Source organism: Coregonus lavaretus, assembly GCF_964263955.1.
Source record: "Coregonus lavaretus genome assembly, chromosome: 13".
Lineage (NCBI taxonomy): Eukaryota > Metazoa > Chordata > Actinopteri > Salmoniformes > Salmonidae > Coregonus > Coregonus lavaretus.
The window spans coordinates 53,183,731-53,202,768 of record NC_140000.1 but is presented as its reverse complement, the minus strand read 5'-3'; the positions used below and the strand labels follow the sequence as shown (position 1 = coordinate 53,202,768).

General features: G+C 47.8%; 1 protein-coding gene across 1 annotated transcript in view; it reads right to left on the bottom strand.

Moving 5' to 3' along the window:
- Positions 1-1,025: 1,025 nt before the first annotated feature.
- Positions 1,026-19,038, bottom strand: part of LOC311140457 (palmitoyltransferase ZDHHC17) — a 43,642-nt gene continuing 25,629 nt past the window's right edge. Inside the window, exons 9-17 of the mRNA XM_084175523.1 lie at positions 17,493-17,635; positions 15,579-15,679; positions 10,252-10,376; positions 5,665-5,727; positions 5,450-5,543; positions 4,197-4,280; positions 3,599-3,756; positions 3,222-3,316; positions 1,026-2,606 (exon numbers count right to left, since the gene is read on the bottom strand). Of these exons, the coding sequence (XP_084031649.1) occupies positions 2,468-2,606; positions 3,222-3,316; positions 3,599-3,756; positions 4,197-4,280; positions 5,450-5,543; positions 5,665-5,727; positions 10,252-10,376; positions 15,579-15,679; positions 17,493-17,635 (1,002 nt within the window). The 3' untranslated portion in view covers positions 1,026-2,467. The remainder of the gene's footprint in view (positions 2,607-3,221; positions 3,317-3,598; positions 3,757-4,196; positions 4,281-5,449; positions 5,544-5,664; positions 5,728-10,251; positions 10,377-15,578; positions 15,680-17,492; positions 17,636-19,038) is intronic.

Below are 19,038 nucleotides of genomic sequence, written 5' to 3'. Positions count from 1 at the left end.
ATAGATAGGCAGCAGTAGGTGAGCCTGCAAAATGATCCACTGTCCCTTACGGATGATGTAGGACTCTAGTGGCCAAAAGCCTGTTTAAGCACAGGCAGCACCATTGAGGACTTTTACCATTTTTAAGTAGTCAACTGGGTGAGACTTCCTATAGGTTAAGGAAGGATCGCATCATTCCATCCAGGTCACCACGAGGGGATCCGCCAATGAATTATACTCGTGGGCAAACATCCCATAACTGCATGTGGTGGTAAATCGCCAACCTTGGCGTTTTACCTGTTCAAACACATTTCAGGTGGCAGTATTCACCCTTTCAGTTTGTTTGCCAACTGATAAAAGTAGAACATTTACTTCAAAAATAGAGATCGCCTCAATGGTGCTTCCCGTGCTCTCAGACGCCATAATGTGAAAGATATGATGAGATGTCTAAATCCATGCTTCATACCTCTCAATGTTATCCTGGATTACTGCGCACGATGACACGTATGATTTCAGTTTTTAGAAAACTAAAATTGTCATTTTCTCTTGCTTCACAATTTGTTCATCCAGTGGTGTAACAAACCCAGCAATATGACATAGAAAAAAACCCATTACTTTGAGTATAATCCAACCACCAGCATGGAACATTAAAATATATAACACTTCGGAAGGCTGGACAACTGCCGCCTGCAGACCGAGAAGGAGGACTTGCACTAAAGATACACACACTGGGTTTAAAAAACAAAAACAAAAGAGAACATACCGAAGAAAGTACTTGTAAATACTGAACATTCACTATATACAGACACATGGCTATCACTGGGGGGGTGAGTCAACAGTATGGCGACAGCCCAATGTCCAAGTATCACACATGCAGTGGAGTTTGCAGGGTTAAAATGCCTTTAGATAGCAGTGTCGGACATCACTAAAAGCTACAGTCATACAATTGGATTATAATCGGGGAGTTCTCTTTTCCTTTTGATTGGATGAAATCAAAAAAGTCTTATAGGAGCAGCTTCAACTGACAAAATAAAATCACTCACGAAGAAAACTAGATCATTTATGTACAGATGCACATTCTTTACATTTCAGTCCGTCCCGGAGCTGCCGGAAATGTAATGACCAATAACAGATGAGAACGCAGAAGAAGGGGCGGGTCTCGGACTATATACACCTTTCTGATTGGGCCCGAGCTCCTTCAACCAGTAAACATTGAAGTGTTTGTCGGAAGCGGCGAGGGTGCGCCTGTATTTCCTCAGTAACGGCGAGACCCAAAACGGTGATCAGTGCATTGTCGTAGGCAGACAAACAAACGGACACACCCCACCACCCAAAAAAAAAGAATACACATGGAATTAACCTTTCTTGTCAACTCCCAAAAACATCCGTTCAGTCTGGGATGGAATGGCCTCATCTTCCCGACTCTAGTTGATCTCTCACCAACACTACTCTTATATTAATGTGTGTCTACTTTTCTAGTAAAGGTCTCAGGGCACCATGTCACACATATACGATTTGTAGCGATAAAAAAACATGACATGTAAAATCAGATGGTACTATGACATCATTTGATCTATAAATAGAGTTAAAATAAATATGCTTGCGTCACATTATAAGTAGGATGTCGCTCCTACCTGCACCTTCAATACCTTGTGAAAGTGACCACTGGGAATAGACCCCCCCAACGATTGCAAATGCCATTTTATGACATACTGACAAGTTGAACAACTTTGGCAATTCTAAGCAATCCTTAGGGTAACTTGCACAAAGACTTGAATGATGGTACATGACCATGCCATAGTAACCATCCGTTATCAAAATCCTGTTTAAGAACCAACTTCTTCCTTAAAAGGCCTTCCTTCCTCTGACTCCCTAGCCACCACAGTTCTAAAAGGAACAGCAGAGTTTTGAGCACAATAAAAAAATGAAACGGACCACAAAAATCTACAGGGCAACAAGATGAAAAAAATAAAATAAAGATGAATGTGAAAAATGTATTTTCTTTTTTTTTTTATAAGGGAAAAATTAACCAAAAAGGGAAACAAAATGATGCTGCCGTCAATCGTACTGCCTGCCCCGCAGCATGATGACTCCAGTACAGCAAACAAATAAAGATTCCTTTTTTATTTTTCTTTATATATTCTCTTTTCTCCTCCTCCTCCTCCCTCTGCCTCTCTCCCTGCCGCTCCTGGCAGCGGTGCACCGTCCATGGGCAGGAGAGACCAGGGGGGACCAGCAGAGGAGAAGGCCCCCCCAGGAGGGGCTCTGAGGTCGTGCTGGGTACAGTAATGGAGGTGGTTTCATGTAGACTAGTAGTAGTAGTAGTAGGTGTTGGTCTTATGGTGGTGTATGTGGTGTCCCGTAACAGCATGCTAGTTCCTGGCTGGTTTTCTCAGTCTGAATCGGTGAGGAAGAAGGTCCGAGCCTGGCTCCGATATTGACCTCCTCTAGACACCGCCACTCCACTCCCCCTCTCCTCTCTTCTCGTCTACACCAGCTGGTAGCCCGACCCGGACGTCTGGTCGTACTCGATTGTGTACTGTGTGGTCCAGTCTATCGCCTTGGGCCGGATCAGGCCGCAGCAGCGAATCTCAAAGAAGTCTATGAGGTTCCGTACACACCCGTGACTACGGAGAGGGAGGGAGAGAAATTAAATGTTTACATCATGACCTAATAACTATTTCTACATGTCTTTGGGATCCATTGATAAAGTACTACACCATGTGTATCAGGTGACGTTTTGGCTTGTAGTGCAGCTTTGCTAATATCAGGGAAATATTAACAAATGGGAATTCGGGGGATGATGCTAAATCACGCCAGCTACTGCCTGTTGCAAAAGTAACAACAGATTATTGTGGATTTTGTCAGTATTTGCCCACATAGACAACTCAAGGTAACATTCATTTCACCCTAACATGCAGGACCAGTTTCCCCAGACACAGATTAGGTCTAGTGCTGGACTATAAGGCGCTTTCAATAGAGAATCTCCATTGAGAATGCTTTTGAGTCCTGTATTAGGCTTAATCTGTGTCTAGGAAATGGGCCCGTAGACTGGATGAACCATCCCTTTAAGTAAGCACCAGAACGTACCCATTGTTACCATAACTGGAACAGTCAATATTGAGGGAATATAAAACATTAAAGGCAACATTATCCTGTACTGACCCAGGATCAGGTCAGTATTTCTGGGTAGGAGGACACAGACTGGCAAAGAGGCATCTGGAGGGAGGGCTAGTACTCACTTGAAGGGGCTCTCGATGGACGTGGCCGTTACTTTAAAGTGCTTGTATCTCCTGGCGTTCATCCTCTCATTGGTGGTGATTCCCAGACCAGCAATCTGGAAGAGGGGCGGACACACACATAGAACAGAATGTCACAAAAAAATAAAAAGGAGACTTGGACAACAAATAAAAAGTGACCTATCTATGCAATCACTGCAAAGGGTCAAGATGAGGGTCAAGGACGTAAAACGCATCCCATGGACAATTATATGATTCTAACTTATCTAAACAGGATATAGGCTACTGTCCTATGGGTCGTTCTAGCACGGACCAGGCTTACTTTACTTACCCCACCTGGCTAAATGCAGCTTAAACAAACAACCAATGGTCTCTCTAACCTGGTAGAGCTGGCACATGATTAGCACAGCCACCCACATGAAGTGGAACACACTGTTGAGGAACATCCAGAACATCCAGGGAGAGCAGGAGGCGATCTGCGTCAGGTACAGCCAGAAACCATCCTTGGTGTAGTTGGTGGCGCAGTGGATCCTCCAGTCTGGGTAGAGGGGCAGAGGGGTTAGGGAAGAACTCTAGGGTGATAGAGTAGGGCTGACGATTAAACCATCCAGCTAAACCTTATCCTGCAGTCTATGATTGCCAAGTGTATGAGCGTTTACACAGACAACCTATGATTAAAGGGTTATATTACAAGTTCATAGAAATGAAATAATGGGTCTACCATAACCAATAGAGAGAGATAGCAAAATAACATGCAACAATTTCAAAGATTTTACTGAGTTACAGTTCATATAAGGAAATCAGTCAATTGAAATAAATTAATTAGGCCCTAATCTATGGATTTCACATTACTGGGCAGAGGGGTGCAGCCAAACATCCTGTATAAAAGCTAGGTTGTTTACAGCTGTAGAATTGCATAAAGAAATCATGGTGTGTGTATAGAATAAGAGGCTTGGTGGGTTGGGGGTGTCCACTCACAGCAGATGCAGCCGTAGATCATCCAGCTGATCATGCAGAGCAGGAAGAACAGGTAGCCCATGAAGTAGCGGTGATTCCCACTTCCTGTTGACAGCAGACAGAGAAAAGTGAGGAGGAGTTAAGCCTCATCTGTTTGGTCCCTCACTCTCCTCATCACTCATTCACTCTCCTCATCCCTCACTCTCCTCCTGGCCACTCCAGGTCAAGACAAATATATGAGCGAGAGAGAAGGAGAGAGACCGAGAAAGAGTACAGAGTAGGATTGAAGGAGGCCAAGTAGTTGTCAGACCTGTCAGTCGGCTCGTTGGGTCATACTCAAAATACAAGAGCAGGTGTGTGGGGCTGCTGCCAGTCACTGTTTGGACTAAGGTAAAGGATGTGAAGGGGGGAGGGGGATACGTTCCAAAACAGTCATGGTTTTGTTGGCTATGCAAACTGTGAAATGGAAAGGGTAACAACAGGAAAGAGATTTCAACTCAATTTAAACTTGAGTCATGTCCATGGTACTTTGAACCTCTCAGGACTTGTAGGCTTGCTTGGCATGTGTCCCAAATATACTGCTCTATTGTTGACCAGAGCACACAGGGCTCGGGTCAAAAGTGGTGCACTAGGGAATAGGGTGACATTTGGGACACATCCTTTGTATGCTTATTGTCCCTTTACTGAGGAACTGAAAATAGTGTCCATCCTGGCATTGCCTCACCTTTCCTGTCCCACTAGACACCTGGCCAAAACACTGAGGACCTCTAGGGAGTAGCTTGTAGTGCGTCTACGTCGCTGCCTGACTAAAAAGCAAGCTCCATCCTGCCTGTCTGGCTCTTAGGGGACAGCATGGATGCTTTATGACCCCCCCTTCCTCCTTCCATCTCAGAGTTCACAGGCAGACATGTCTGGACACGTGTCGGCTGTTCATGAGGCCATCTGTCTGGAAGTTCAAACAGTCGAGGGAAAAACAGGCAGCTGCTGCTTCACGGCCAACGGAGCTGGGCAGCGTGCACACACACACACACACACACAGACACACACGCGCCTCCCACCTTTCTATATTCTGCCAGAACAGCTAATGAATTCAGATGGGTGGCAGCTTCTTTATTTATTTTAAACAGAGCCATGTGCTGCTTCTTAGGCTGGAATTTGGAACTCATAAGAATATTCTAATTCCGTGGACAGAAATGACAAATCAGCTACACTAACACCGGTTGCTGGGCAATGGGTTGTTGCAAAGCTAAACACTGCCCTGGTGAGTTACATACCGACACAGTTGCCCACCCAAGGGCAGTGGTGGTCGAACTTGGCGATACAGCGGTTGCACACAGCACAGTGTTTGGACCGGATGGGCTTCCGTATCTGTGTGGATAGATACAAATGTAATGAGGCTTGATAGAATGACAAAGTTAAACCCAAACCATGCAAAACACCTCGGTACAAAACCTTTAGAGAAATAAATAAAATAAAGTCATTTCTTTACCAAACAAGTACTGCAGAATATGCTGAGATCCAGACTGCCCGTCTCCGCCAGTTCAACAATAGTCTGGAGATGAAAGAGCAGAGGGGGAGAGAGAGAGAGGGAGGGGGGGAGAGAGAGAGAGAGGGAGGGGGAGAGAGAGAGAGAGGGAGGGGGAGAAAGAGAGAGAGAGAGAGGGGGAGAATGAGAGAGAGAGAGAGAGAGAGGGGGAGAATGAGAGAGAGAGAGAGAGAGAGAGAGAGAGAGCAAGACGTGGAAAGAATGAATTGAATTTGCAATTTATCAATCAAATTCTATTTGTATGGCTGCTGCAGCGCAAGGGCCAGTTAAAGGACAAGAGCATCTTAGTCTGAGTGCCAGTCTCTGTTTGTGCTATAACTCCCTGTCATTCATGGTCATGCCAAACAAGAACAGCAATGGAGTTGGCAAGAGCACAAACAGATCTGGGACCAGGCGAAGGCTATCGGTGAGCGAAATTGAGAAAAAAACGTTTCACTTTGAAATGTGTATCTGATAGAGGGGGTCATGGGAGCAGAAGGAACCTTGCTGAGCCATGGCTGCAGGGGGAATGAGAACACTGCAGAGGGAACATGACTAGCTAGCTACCCTCTTGAGAGCAAGGAAGGAGAGCTGGTATGAACTACGAATGAGCCAGCAGGCTTCTGAGGCAGCTGCCCAGCCCAGTGGACCACGCTCTGGTTAGCACTGCAGAGCGCTAACGATGGGGGCTATGCCCAGCCCAGTGGACCACGCTCTGGTTAGCACTGCAGAGCGCTAACGATGGGGGCTATGCCCAGCCCAGTGGACCACGCTCTGGTTAGCACTGCAGAGCGCTAACAATGGGGGCTATGCCCAGCCCAGTGGACCACGCTCTGGAAAGCACTGCAGAGCGCTAACGATGGGGGCTATGCCCAGCCCAGTGGACCACGCTCTGGTTAGTACTGCAGAGCGCTAACGATGGGGGCTATGCCCAGCCCAGTGGACCACGCTCTGGTTAGTACTGCAGAGCGCTAACGATGGGGGCTATGCCCAGCCCAGTGGACCACGCTCTGGTTAGTACTGCAGTGCGCTAACGATGGGGGCTATGCCCAGCCCAGTGGACCACGCTCTGGAAAGCACTGCAGAGCGCTAACGATGGGGGCTATGCCCAGCCCAGTGGACCACGCTCTGGTTAGTACTGCAGAGCGCTAACGATGGGGGCTATGCCCAGCCCAGTGGACCACGCTCTGGTTAGTACTGCAGAGCGCTAACGATGGGGGCTATGCCCAGCCCAGTGGACCACGCTCTGGTTAGTACTGCAGAGCGCTAACGATGGGGGCTATGCCCAGCCCAGTGGACCACGCTCTGGTTAGTACTGCAGAGCGCTAACGATGGGGGCTATGCCCAGCCCAGTGGACCACGCTCTGGTTAGCACTGCAGAGCGCTAACGATGGGGGTTATGCCCAGCCCAGTGGACCACGCTCTGGTTAGTACTGCAGAGCGCTAACGATGGGGGCTACGCCCAGCCCAGTGGACCACGCTCTGGTTAGTACTGCAGAGCGCTAACGATGGGGTCTATGCCCAGCCCAGTGGACCACGCTCTGGTTAGCACTGCAGAGCGCTAACGATGGGGGCTATGCCCAGCCCAGTGGACCACGCTCTGGTTAGTACTGCAGAGCGCTAACGATGGGGGCTATGCCCAGCCCAGTGGACCACGCTCTGGTTAGTACTGCAGAGCGCTAACGATGGGGGCTATGCCCAGCCCAGTGGACCACGTTCTGGAAAGCACTGCAGAGCACTAACGATGGGGGCTATTTTTTTCCGTCTCATCAATCCCACACAATTGGGATTGAGCTGGGGTCAGTAAAGAGCTGGAAACCCTATTATACTCCACCAGTGTGATAGTGAGACACTACTTCCAGAGCTGTGGGGAGAGAGAGAGTGGATGCCTCTAACACTGGGCCCCTCGGCCAAACATTGTTGTGCGTCCCAGCCTTATGGTGATTCGCTAAAGAAAAATGGTGCAATGTGCCTAGTTTTCGAATCAAATTCTCAACATGCACTTTCCATGCTCCGGGGGGGGGGGGGGGGGGGGGAATTCTCTTAGGTACAGATCTAGGATCAGCTTCACCATCAGTGGCAAAAAGGCAAAACTGACCCAAGATCAGTGTCTATGGGCAACCCCACCTTACTCATGGTAGTACAAGCGTCATGGTAGTACCGGCGCCATGGTAGTACAGGCGTCATGGTAGTACCGGCGTCATGGTAGTACACGCGTCATGGTAGTACAGGCGTCATGGTAGTACAGGCGTCATGGTAGTACAAGCGTCATGGTAGTACAAGCGTCATGGTAGTACCAGCGTCATGGTAGTACCAGCGTCATGGTAGTACCAGCGCCATGGTAGTACAAGCGTCATGGTAGTACAAGCGTCATGGTAGTACCAGCGTCATGGTAGTACAAGCGTCATGGTAGTGGCAGCGTCATGGTAGTGGCAGCGTCATGGTAGTACCGGCGTCATGGTAGTACCGGCGTCATGGTAGTACCGGCGTCATGGTAGTGGCAGCGTCATGGTAGTACCAGCGTCATGGTAGTACCAGCGTCATGGTAGTACCAGCGTCATGGTAGTGGCAGCGTCATGGTAGTGGCAGCGTCATGGTAGTACCAGCGTCATGGTAGTGGCAGCGTCATGGTAGTACAAGCGTCATGGTAGTACAAGCGTCATGGTAGTACAAGCGTCATGGTAGTACCAGCGTCATGGTAGTGGCAGCGTCATGGTAGTACCAGCGTCATGGTAGTACCAGCGTCATGGTAGTACCAGCGTCATGGTAGTGGCAGCGTCATGGTAGTACAAGCGTCATGGTAGTACAAGCGTCATGGTAGTACACGCGTCATGGTAGTACCAGCGTCATGGTAGTACCAGCGTCATGGTAGTACCAGCGTCATGGTAGTACCAGCGTCATGGTAGTACCAGCGTCATGGTAGTACACGCGTCATGGTAGTACACGCGTCATGGTAGTACACGCGTCATGGTAGTACACGCGTCATGGTAGTACACGCGTCATGGTAGTACACGCGTCATGGTAGTACACGCGTCATGGTAGTACACGCGTCATGGTAGTACACGCGTCATGGTAGTACACGCGTCATGGTAGTACACGCGTCATGGTAGTACACGCGTCATGGTAGTACACGCGTCATGGTAGTACACGCGTCATGGTAGTACACGCGTCATGGTAGTACACGCGTCATGGTAGTACACGCGTCATGGTAGTACACGCGTCATGGTAGTACACGCGTCATGGTAGTACACGCGTCATGGTAGTGGCAGCGTCATGGTAGTACAGGCGTCATGGTAGTACCGGCGTCATGGTAGTACCGGCGTCATGGTAGTACAAGCGTCATGGTAGTACAAGCGTCATGGTAGTGGCAGCGTCATGGTAGTACACGCGTCATGGTAGTACACGCGTCATGGTAGTACACGCGTCATGGTAGTACACGCGTCATGGTAGTACACGCGTCATGGTAGTACACGCGTCATGGTAGTACACGCGTCATGGTAGTGGCAGCGTCATGGTAGTACCAGCGTCATGGTAGTGGCCGCGTCATGGTAGTACACGCGTCATGGTAGTACACGCGTCATGGTAGTACACGCGTCATGGTAGTACACGCGTCATGGTAGTACACGCGTCATGGTAGTACACGCGTCATGGTAGTACACGCGTCATGGTAGTACACGCGTCATGGTAGTACACGCGTCATGGTAGTACACGCGTCATGGTAGTACACGCGTCATGGTAGTACACGCGTCATGGTAGTACCAGCGTCATGGTAGTGGCAGCGTCATGGTAGTACCAGCGTCATGGTAGTGGCAGCGTCATGGTAGTACCAGCGTCATGGTAGTACAAGCGTCATGGTAGTACCAGCGTCATGGTAGTACCAGCGTCATGGTAGTGGCAGCGTCATGGTAGTACAAGCGTCATGGTAGTACCAGCGTCATGGTAGTACAAGCGTCATGGTAGTACAAGCGTCATGGTAGTACAAGCGTCATGGTAGTGGCAGCGTCATGGTAGTACCAGCGTCATGGTAGTACAAGCGTCATGGTAGTACCAGCGTCATGGTAGTACCAGCGTCATGGTAGTGGCAGCGTCATGGTAGTACCAGCGTCATGGTAGTACCAGCGTCATGGTAGTACCAGCGTCATGGTAGTACAAGCGTCATGGTAGTACCAGCGTCATGGTAGTACAAGCGTCATGGTAGTACCAGCGTCATGGTAGTACAAGCGTCATGGTAGTACAAGCGTCATGGTAGTGGCAGCGTCATGGTAGTACCAGCGTCATGGTAGTGGCAGCGTCATGGTAGTACCAGCGTCATGGTAGTACAAGCGTCATGGTAGTACCAGCGTCATGGTAGTACCAGCGTCATGGTAGTGGCAGCGTCATGGTAGTACCGGCGTCATGGTAGTACAAGCGTCATGGTAGTACCAGCGTCATGGTAGTACCGGCGTCATGGTAGTACAAGCGTCATGGTAGTACCAGCGTCATGGTAGTACCGGCGTCATGGTAGTACAGGTGTCATGGTAGTACCAGCGTCATGGTAGTGGCAGCGTTTACCTTTTTCTTCTGTTCCTCTGAGGCTTTGATGATCCCTGGGTCTGATTTCCAGGACTTGCCGAAGTTGTAGAACAGACCGACACTGTTCAGGAGGAAAGGCAGGTGGACGGTGGCGAACGGGAGATGTACAGAGGAGTTCAGGAGGACGGCTGATTGACTGAAAGGTGACTACAGCTCTTAAAGGGAAGGTTCACCCAAATAACACAATGATATATTGGTTTCACTACCCTGTGAGCAGTCTTTGGACAAGGTCAGACAGCAAATGCATATGAATCTACAATTATCTGACAAGAGTGAACTACTCACTGGCAAAACATGATTATGATGATGATTATGATGATGACAGCTTTAACATCTTGGTACATTTCACCCATCTTGACCAATGAAAGCACTGGGTCAGTCATTTCCTTCAGAGGACATGATGAGTACAGTTAAGAGTTTAGAGGGCCAGTGATTTTCCTGTGTTTTATATATACTTCCTTACGATGAGGTTGAATAATACTGAGAATGCCCTTTTAGTGTAAAAGGCTGTTTGAAAAGACTGCCTGAAACTTCAGCCTGCTTTGGTGGGATGGAGCTTTGGCCTGCCTGGTGATGTCACCAGGTGGTAACTTAGTTAATAGTCCAATAAGAAAGAGAGTTCCAAACCTCTCTGCCAATAACAGCTAGTTTTCAGTTTTCCCTACTCAGACCACTCCCAGACAGTCCTATCAAAATTCTTGCTTGAGAAATTACTATTTGTTAAGACGCTATCTATTCTTTTTGACCATTTTTATTGAAAAACAAATCACAGTAAGGTACTTAATTGTTACCCAGAAATGATTTGATACAGAGTTAAAAACGGCTGCATTGGACCTAGATGACTGGGTTGGCTTGGACTAGCCATAGTGACATCATCCCGACAAATGGCACCCTATTCTCTATGTAGTGCACTACTTTTGACCATGTAGTGCACTATAAAGGGAATTGGGTGCCATTTGGGACGTAAAAAGACTCGCCCTCCGCCCACTCCAGCCTACGAGGAAAGCAGCTCAGTGGAAGCTTGACTCATACTCTCACCCAACCAGAGTCCCGAGTCACACACACACACACACACGTCATAATTTGTACAGGAAATACAACAGAAACAACGGAGTGTGCCTAACAAAAGGGAGTGGTTAGGCTTTACCATAAAATGCCAATGTTGATCCATACAATCTCTCTATTATCTAGAACCCAGGTTTAGTTTTCACAGGGCCTGTAGTCATGTAATTAGGAACTACAAATGAAACAATCACATAAACCTACTTAGGATTTACAACTTCAGAATTGTATTTACATTTTTTTTTTTTTTTTTTTTTATTCCTGTATTTAGGAAATGCCTACACCCAAGGTACATTGGCATTTCTTTGTGCATTTAACCAATCATAAACACACCTCCCACAGTGTGTAGTTAGAATGTTGATTCCATACATGAGAGAAACATATCTGATTGACTGACCAAATAGACTTTAGATTATGGAGTTGACTTAACGTCATTAATGATTGTGTCCACAAGAGCTGTTTAAAGTGTTTATGGCCATCTAGTGATAAGGGTGTGTGTGGGTTGAGGGGAGTTAGACACAAGGACATCTGTGGGCTGGTAGCGTCAAGAAGGATATCCTCAATTACAGTGGGGGTGGGGAGTTAAGTCACGGCATTACAACCTCAACTAGATTCCAGGAAGGAAACTCAGAGCCCCCCCCAGAGCTCTACATAGGAAATAGTGTGCTATTTGGGTCCCAGCCATACTCTACAGCGCTTTCAGTCTCTAAAGGCTGAATGAGGTCATAAATCTGTAGAATTATCACCAAAGAAATCTGGGCGCTGTAATTACCTCTTCCTCTGTATGTCAATTTAGCTACTTCATAAGATAAACTCTCTAAATGAACTACGTGGAGCTGCGTCCCAAATGCCACCATATTATTTCCCATTTAGTGTAGTGGAACAAAGTGAATTTCCATATAAAGTAGTGCACTACAAAGGGAACAGGGTGCCATTTGGGATGCATGCATGGAAGTCCTTATCGTCCCACTAAATCAATGGGCCGTGATACTGTTGGCATGGAGCCGGTAATTCTTACAGTGATCGATGGAGATTCTCATATGGACGACATTTCAATGTTTCCCTTGAGGCGTTGTGTAGGCCCTCCCCGTAGCAGCAATTAGTCTCTGGAATGGCTTAGGAGGAAGGGGTATTACACAAGATGGCTGACGCTCAAGGGTCAAACAAAAGGGTCACGCCAAGCATTTATGAAGCATGCTGATTTACGGAGACGAATGGTGTTCTGACACTGTCCATACAGCCCCGGGGTGAAATTTCTCTTAGGTACAGATCTAGGACAAGCTTTCCCTCCCACAATCCTATCCTTAACCATTAATAGGGAAAATTCTAAACTGACCCGAGATCAGCATCTAGGGGCAAACTCCCCCTACACCTCTATACAGTGTGGTGCAGGGTAGTCTGTGCTGAGAAGTCTGTTTTTCCTCACCACCTCTCCTCTGACTGCAAGTCATCATCGTCTGGCTGAAGACTGAATGTCCTCCTTAAAGGAGCATGTTACAGGGCCAGCTCAGTGGAGGAATCCATCTTGTCAGGCAACTAGAGACAACAATGACTAGATTCATACTTGACTTCTACTCTCTCCTCCTCCCCAGTCTCCTACTAATAGACTTCTACTCTCTCCTCCTCCCCCAGTCTCCTACTATTAGAGACTTCTACTCTCTCCTCCTCCCCAGTCTCCTACTATTATAGACTTCTACTCTCTCCTCCTCCCCCAGTCTCCTACTAATAGACTTCTACTCTCTCCTCCTCCCCAGTCTCCTACTAATAGACTTCTACTCTCTCCTCCTCCCCCAGTCTCCTACTAATAGACTTCTACTCTCTCCTCCTCCCCCAGTCTCCTACTAATAGACTTCTACTCTCTCCTCCTCCCCAGTCTCCTACTAATAGACTTCTACTCTCTCCTCCTCCCCAGTCTCCTACTATTATAGACTTCTACTCTCTCCTCCTCCCCCAGTCTCCTACTAATAGACTTCTACTCTCTCCTCCTCCCCAGTCTCCTACTATTATAGACTTCTACTCTCTCCTCCTCCCCCAGTCTCCTACTAATAGACTTCTACTCTCTCCTCCTCCCCAGTCTCCTACTAATAGACTTCTACTCTCTCCTCCTCCCCCAGTCTCCTACTAATAGACTTCTACTCTCTCCTCCTCCCCAGTCTCCTACTAATAGACTTCTACTCTCTCCTCCTCCCCAGTCTCCTACTAATAGACTTCTACTCTCTCCTCCTCCCCCAATCTCCTACTAATAGACTTCTACTCTCTCCTCCTCCCCAGTCTCCTACTAATAGACTTCTACTCTCTCCTCCTCCCCAGTCTCCTACTAATAGACTTCTACTCTCTCCTCCTCCCCAGTCTCCTACTAATAGACTTCTACTCTCTCCTCCTCCCCAGTCTCCTACTAATAGACTTCTACTCTCTCCTCCTCCCCAGTCTCCTACTAATAGACTTCTACTCTCTCCTCCTCCCCCAGTCTCCTACTAATAGACTTCTACTCTCTCCTCCTCCCCAGTCTCCTACTAATAGACTTCTACTCTCTCCTCCTCCCCAGTCTCCTACTATTTCAGTAACAATAAAACTGTGGCGGTGACCCAGTCCTTGTAACTACTTTCAGGAGAAAAGCTTTTCTCCTTTGAGTCCCATGTAGAAGGAAATACGTGCTGGGGCTGAAAAGGCAACCGCTTTGGGCTCCACCCAAGACACATGATCTGATTTCAACTGCAGGCTTTGAATGATAACCAGTCAGCAGCAGCAGACTGAGAAAACCAGGTGGAGACAGAGCCAGAGACACCAAGCCCACACCTGGAAGTCAATGCAGACACAAAGTCTAGACAAAGGCCAAGCCGCCTCCACTGATTACTATTGCAGAGACGTCGCATGGCTGCCTCACAACCACCGTACAACCACCACACAACCACCATGGCTGTATAAGATTCAACCCAGATCACAACAATCATAGACATTTAGACTACATGTGACCAACTGGGTACCGACCTCGGTCTCCTGCGCACGCCAAGACTGTGTTAGCCTGCTGAGCTACAGCCAAGGCATTAACTCGGGAGGTAACGCGAGTCTTCTGGTCTCAGGCAAGGTTACCACCACAGTTACATAACATCCACTTCCCGAAGAGGCACAGATGGACTGGAGTGAGGAGGGACAGCTTGAGTTTGTGAACGCTCCGGGGTGAAGTTTCCCTGGGTACAGATGATCAACTAGGTAGGATCAGCTCCCCCTCCCCCAATCTTAACCATTAGTGGGGAAAATGCTCAACTGGCGCAGTGGTCTAAGGCACTGCATCGCAGTGCTAACTGTGCCACTAGATCCTGGTTCAAATCCAGGCTCTGTCGCAGCCGGCCGTGACCGGGAGACTCATGGGCGGCGCACAATTGGCCCAGCGTCGTCCAGGGTAGGGGAGGGAATGGCCGGCAGGGATGTAGCTCAGTTGATAGAGCATGGCGTTTGCAACGCCAGGGTTGTGGGTTCGATTCCCACGGGGGGGCAGTATAAAAATAAAATAAAAATGTATTCACTAACTGTAAGTCGCTCTGGATAAGAGCGTCTGCTAAATGACTAAAATGTAATGTAATGTAAATGAATGCCCCAATTTGTAAGTCGCTCTGGATAAGAGCGTCTACTAAATTACTTAAATGTTAAATGTTGTCATAATCAACAAACTCAAAGCAACCAATAGGGTTGCATCACAAGTGCCTCTGATGTAATCTGTGACGCAAATGCAATGGTGGATAGCATATAGAAATAATTAATCTGCCGTCAACTGAAACATTTGCATCGTCTTGTTGTGGGCCAAACGTTTACACAATAGTGAAAGAGCCCTGGAGGGTGTTATAATGCTCTCTGTATTCTAGTCTGAGAGCAGGTGAACGCTCTTTAGTTGGCCTCACACTCCAGTGATCATGACGAGAGGGGTTCCAGATGGAAGAAGGGAAAGCCAATCTGTCTGTTTGGAATAGGCTGCAGTTTGACTGACACCCTAATGGACCAATTGCCGCAGGGGAGGTATTCATACACATTTGCTCTCAGTCAAAACCCATCAATCAAGTATTCGCAGAAGTCAACTCCCTCCTTGATGAAATAATTGATTCTTAGGAGGTGAATAGACACACACAGCTGTCTTTCCATGTTGCGCTGTGAACGAAAGCCCCGTTGTACAGCACAGCAGCTTACTGATGTATCACGCTTGCAATGAGAAAAGGCCAAGGAAACCAGGAGACTCTTATTGTGAAGGATATCATTCCAGAACCAGTAGAACCAGGTCACGTACATCCAGAACTTGGTTGCCAGGTAGATTCCCAGGGGCAGGGCGCTGTGCATGGAGTGGTCAAAGAAAGACCTGGGGAGGAAGAAGAGAGAGAAGAGAGAGAATCACTGTTAGAATTCAGCAGTAAAAAACATCAAATCTCACACTCCACAAAACCTTTAGAACTACATATCACAGGCATCCAGATAGAGAGAAATAAAGCAAGCCCTAACCTGCTGGCATGTCTCATGTTAGAGAGAAATAAAGCAAGCCCTAACCTGCTGGCATGGCTCATGTTAGAGAGAAATAAAGCAAGCCCTAACCTGCTGGCATGGCTCATGTTAGAGAGAAATAAAGCAAGCCCTAACCTGCTGGCATGGCTCATGTTAGAGAGAAATAAAGCAAGCCCTAACCTGCTGGCATGGCTCATGTTAGAGAGAAATAAAGCAAGCCCTAACCTGCTGGCATGGCTCATGTTAGAGAGAAATAAAGCAAGCCCTAACCTGCTGGCATGGCTCATGTTAGAGAGAAATAAAGCAAGCCCTAACCTGCTGGCATGGCTCATGTTAGAGAGAAATAAAGCAAGCCCTAACCTGCTGGCATGGCTCATGTTAGAGAGAAATAAAGCAAGCCCTAACCTGCTGGCATGGCTCATGTTAGAGAGAAATAAAGCAAGCCCTAACCTGCTGGCATGGCTCATGTTAGAGAGAAATAAAGCAAGCCCTAACCTGCTGGCATGGCTCATGTTAGAGAGAAATAAAGCAAGCCCTAACCTGCTGGCATGGCTCATGTTAGAGAGAAATAAAGCAAGCCCTAACCTGCTGGCATGTCTCATGTTAGAGAGAAATAAAGCAAGCCCTAACCTGCTGGCATGGCTCATGTTAGAGAGAAATAAAGCAAGCCCTAACCTGCTGGCATGGCTCATGTTAGAGAGAAATAAAGCAAGCCCTAACCTGCTGGCATGGCTCATGTTAGAGAGAAATAAAGCAAGCCCTAACCTGCTGGCATGGCTCATGTTAGAGAGAAATAAAGAAAGCCCTAACCTGCTGGCATGGCTCATGTTAGAGAGAAATAAAGCAAGCCCTAACCTGCTGGCATGGCTCATGTTAGAGAGAAATAAAGCAAGCCCTAACCTGCTGGCATGGCTCATGTTAGAGAGAAATAAAGCAAGCCCTAACCTGCTGGCATGGCTCATGTTAGAGAGAAATAAAGCAAGCCCTAACCTGCTGGCATGGCTCATGTTAGAGAGAAATAAAGCAAGCCCTAACCTGCTGGCATGGCTCATGTTAGAGAGAAATAAAGCAAGCCCTAACCTGCTGGCATGGCTCATGTTAGAGAGAAATAAAGCAAGCCCTAACCTGCTGGCATGGCTCATGTTAGAGAGAAATAAAGCAAGCCCTAACCTGCTGGCATGGCTCATGTTAGAGAGAAATAAAGCAAGCCCTAACCTGCTGGCATGGCTCATGTTAGAGAGAAATAAAGCAAGCCCTAACCTGCTGGCATGGCTCATGTTAGAGAGAAATAAAGCAAGCCCTAACCTGCTGGCATGGCTCATGTTAGAGAGAAATAAAGCAAGCCCTAACCTGCTGGCATGGCTCATGTTAGAGAGAAATAAAGCAAGCCCTAACCTGCTGGCATGGCTCATGTTAGAGAGAAATAAAGCAAGCCCTAACCTGCTGGCATGGCTCATGTTAGAGAGAAATAAAGCAAGCCCTAACCTGCTGGCATGGCTCATGTTAGAGAGAAATAAAGCAAGCCCTAACCTGCTGGCATGGCTCATGTTAGAGAGAAATAAACCAAGCCCTAACCTGATGGGGCTGCAGAAGGGTGTGTGTGTGTGTGTGTTTGTTGCACAACACGGCTACATTGATAGCAAGAGATACTGTCAAAGGTGTGTGTGACGTACTTGGAGAGGAACTGCACAGTGACCCACATGCCGCAGTACATCAGGCCCTTGAGGAGCCAGGAGTCGATGTCCAGGTCAGCGATGAATCCCACCAGCCAGATCACCAGGAAGGGGGTCCCCAACATGATCTTCTGTCTGAACTCCTGGGAGAGGGGGAGGACCAGAGATAGAGGGAGGGGAGGAGGAGAGGAGGGGGAGGACCAGAGATAGAGGGAGGGAAGGAGGAGAGGAGGGGGAGGACCAGAGATAGAGGGAGGGAAGGAGGAGAGGAGGGGGAGGACCAGAGATAGAGGGAGGGGAGGAGGAGAGGAGGGGGAGGACCAGAGATAGGGGGAGGGGAGGAGGAGAGAGTTTGTAACAGCAAGGCAGGGAAGCACTCTTGACGGTGTAACTATAGGGTCATCCACTAAAGTGATGTAAACATGCCCAGAGCTAGCCAAAGGGGATTGGATAGCTATTGTTCTAGCACAGGGGTTCTTAGGCTGCCTCCCAAATGGCTTCCTATTCCCTGTATAGTGCCCTACTTTTGACCAGGGCTCATAAGCCTATAGGGAATAGGGTGTGATTTGGGACGTAACCGTAATAAATTCCTGGGGGGCCGCTATGTCTGTAGCTGGTTTTCACCCTTTATGTTAAGAGTCTGATTGGTTTGGAAGGTTTTCCAGGTCTAAAACAATTACCTGACTTGATCAATTTAGTGCAAGGGAGGAACAAAAACCTGCTGACACCATGGCCATCAAGGACTCGAGTGTGTTTGACTCTAGCAAAACTCACCAACCATCTAAACTCTACAGAGGACAGTACTTTAACCTAGACTACATTTTAGTCATAGAGCGATTTACAGTTAGTGCATTCATCTTAAGATAGCTAGGTGGGCCAGTCATAGGAAGTACATTTCAGCAGAGTCAGAGCTAGTAATAAAAAAATAAAAAAATAAGACTAGATCATCAAGAGACGCTTTCACATTGTCGTGCTACATCCCTGCAAGACTGCCTGCTGGCGCCAGAAAGGTGAGAGAACGTTGAGACTCAACAAGGGATCACTTCCTATAAACAACTAGTATGGAAACAACTTACCTGAATCTCGTGGCAGTTACAGGAAGTGATTGCTAGTTTAGTCTCTAGACTTCCAAACCTCTCTGGCACTAGCACATACTAGCTTGGCCGGGTGACTTGTGTCATAGCGTGACAGTGTGACAGCAGCTAATGGGGCCTCCCTCTGGAGTTCTGTCTAAAGATGTACCTTGACAACCTACATCGTCCAGTGCGACAGCGTATGAATTTGAAAGACAACAGAAATGCAAGGTCAAGAAGCAAAACTTTGAAAATCACAAGATACAAGTATAACTAGTGGGTGCTATGTGCTCATCCTGTCCCAGAGAGCAAGGGTGGTTAGCACACTGGACTTAAAGGTGCTGATTAGTGCTTTGGGGTTAAGTACAGATCTATGATCAGCTTCCAATGCCCCAATCCTAACCTTAACTATTAGTGGGGAAAATGCTGAACTGACCCAAGATCACCGTCTAGGGGCAACTTCACCTTATTCA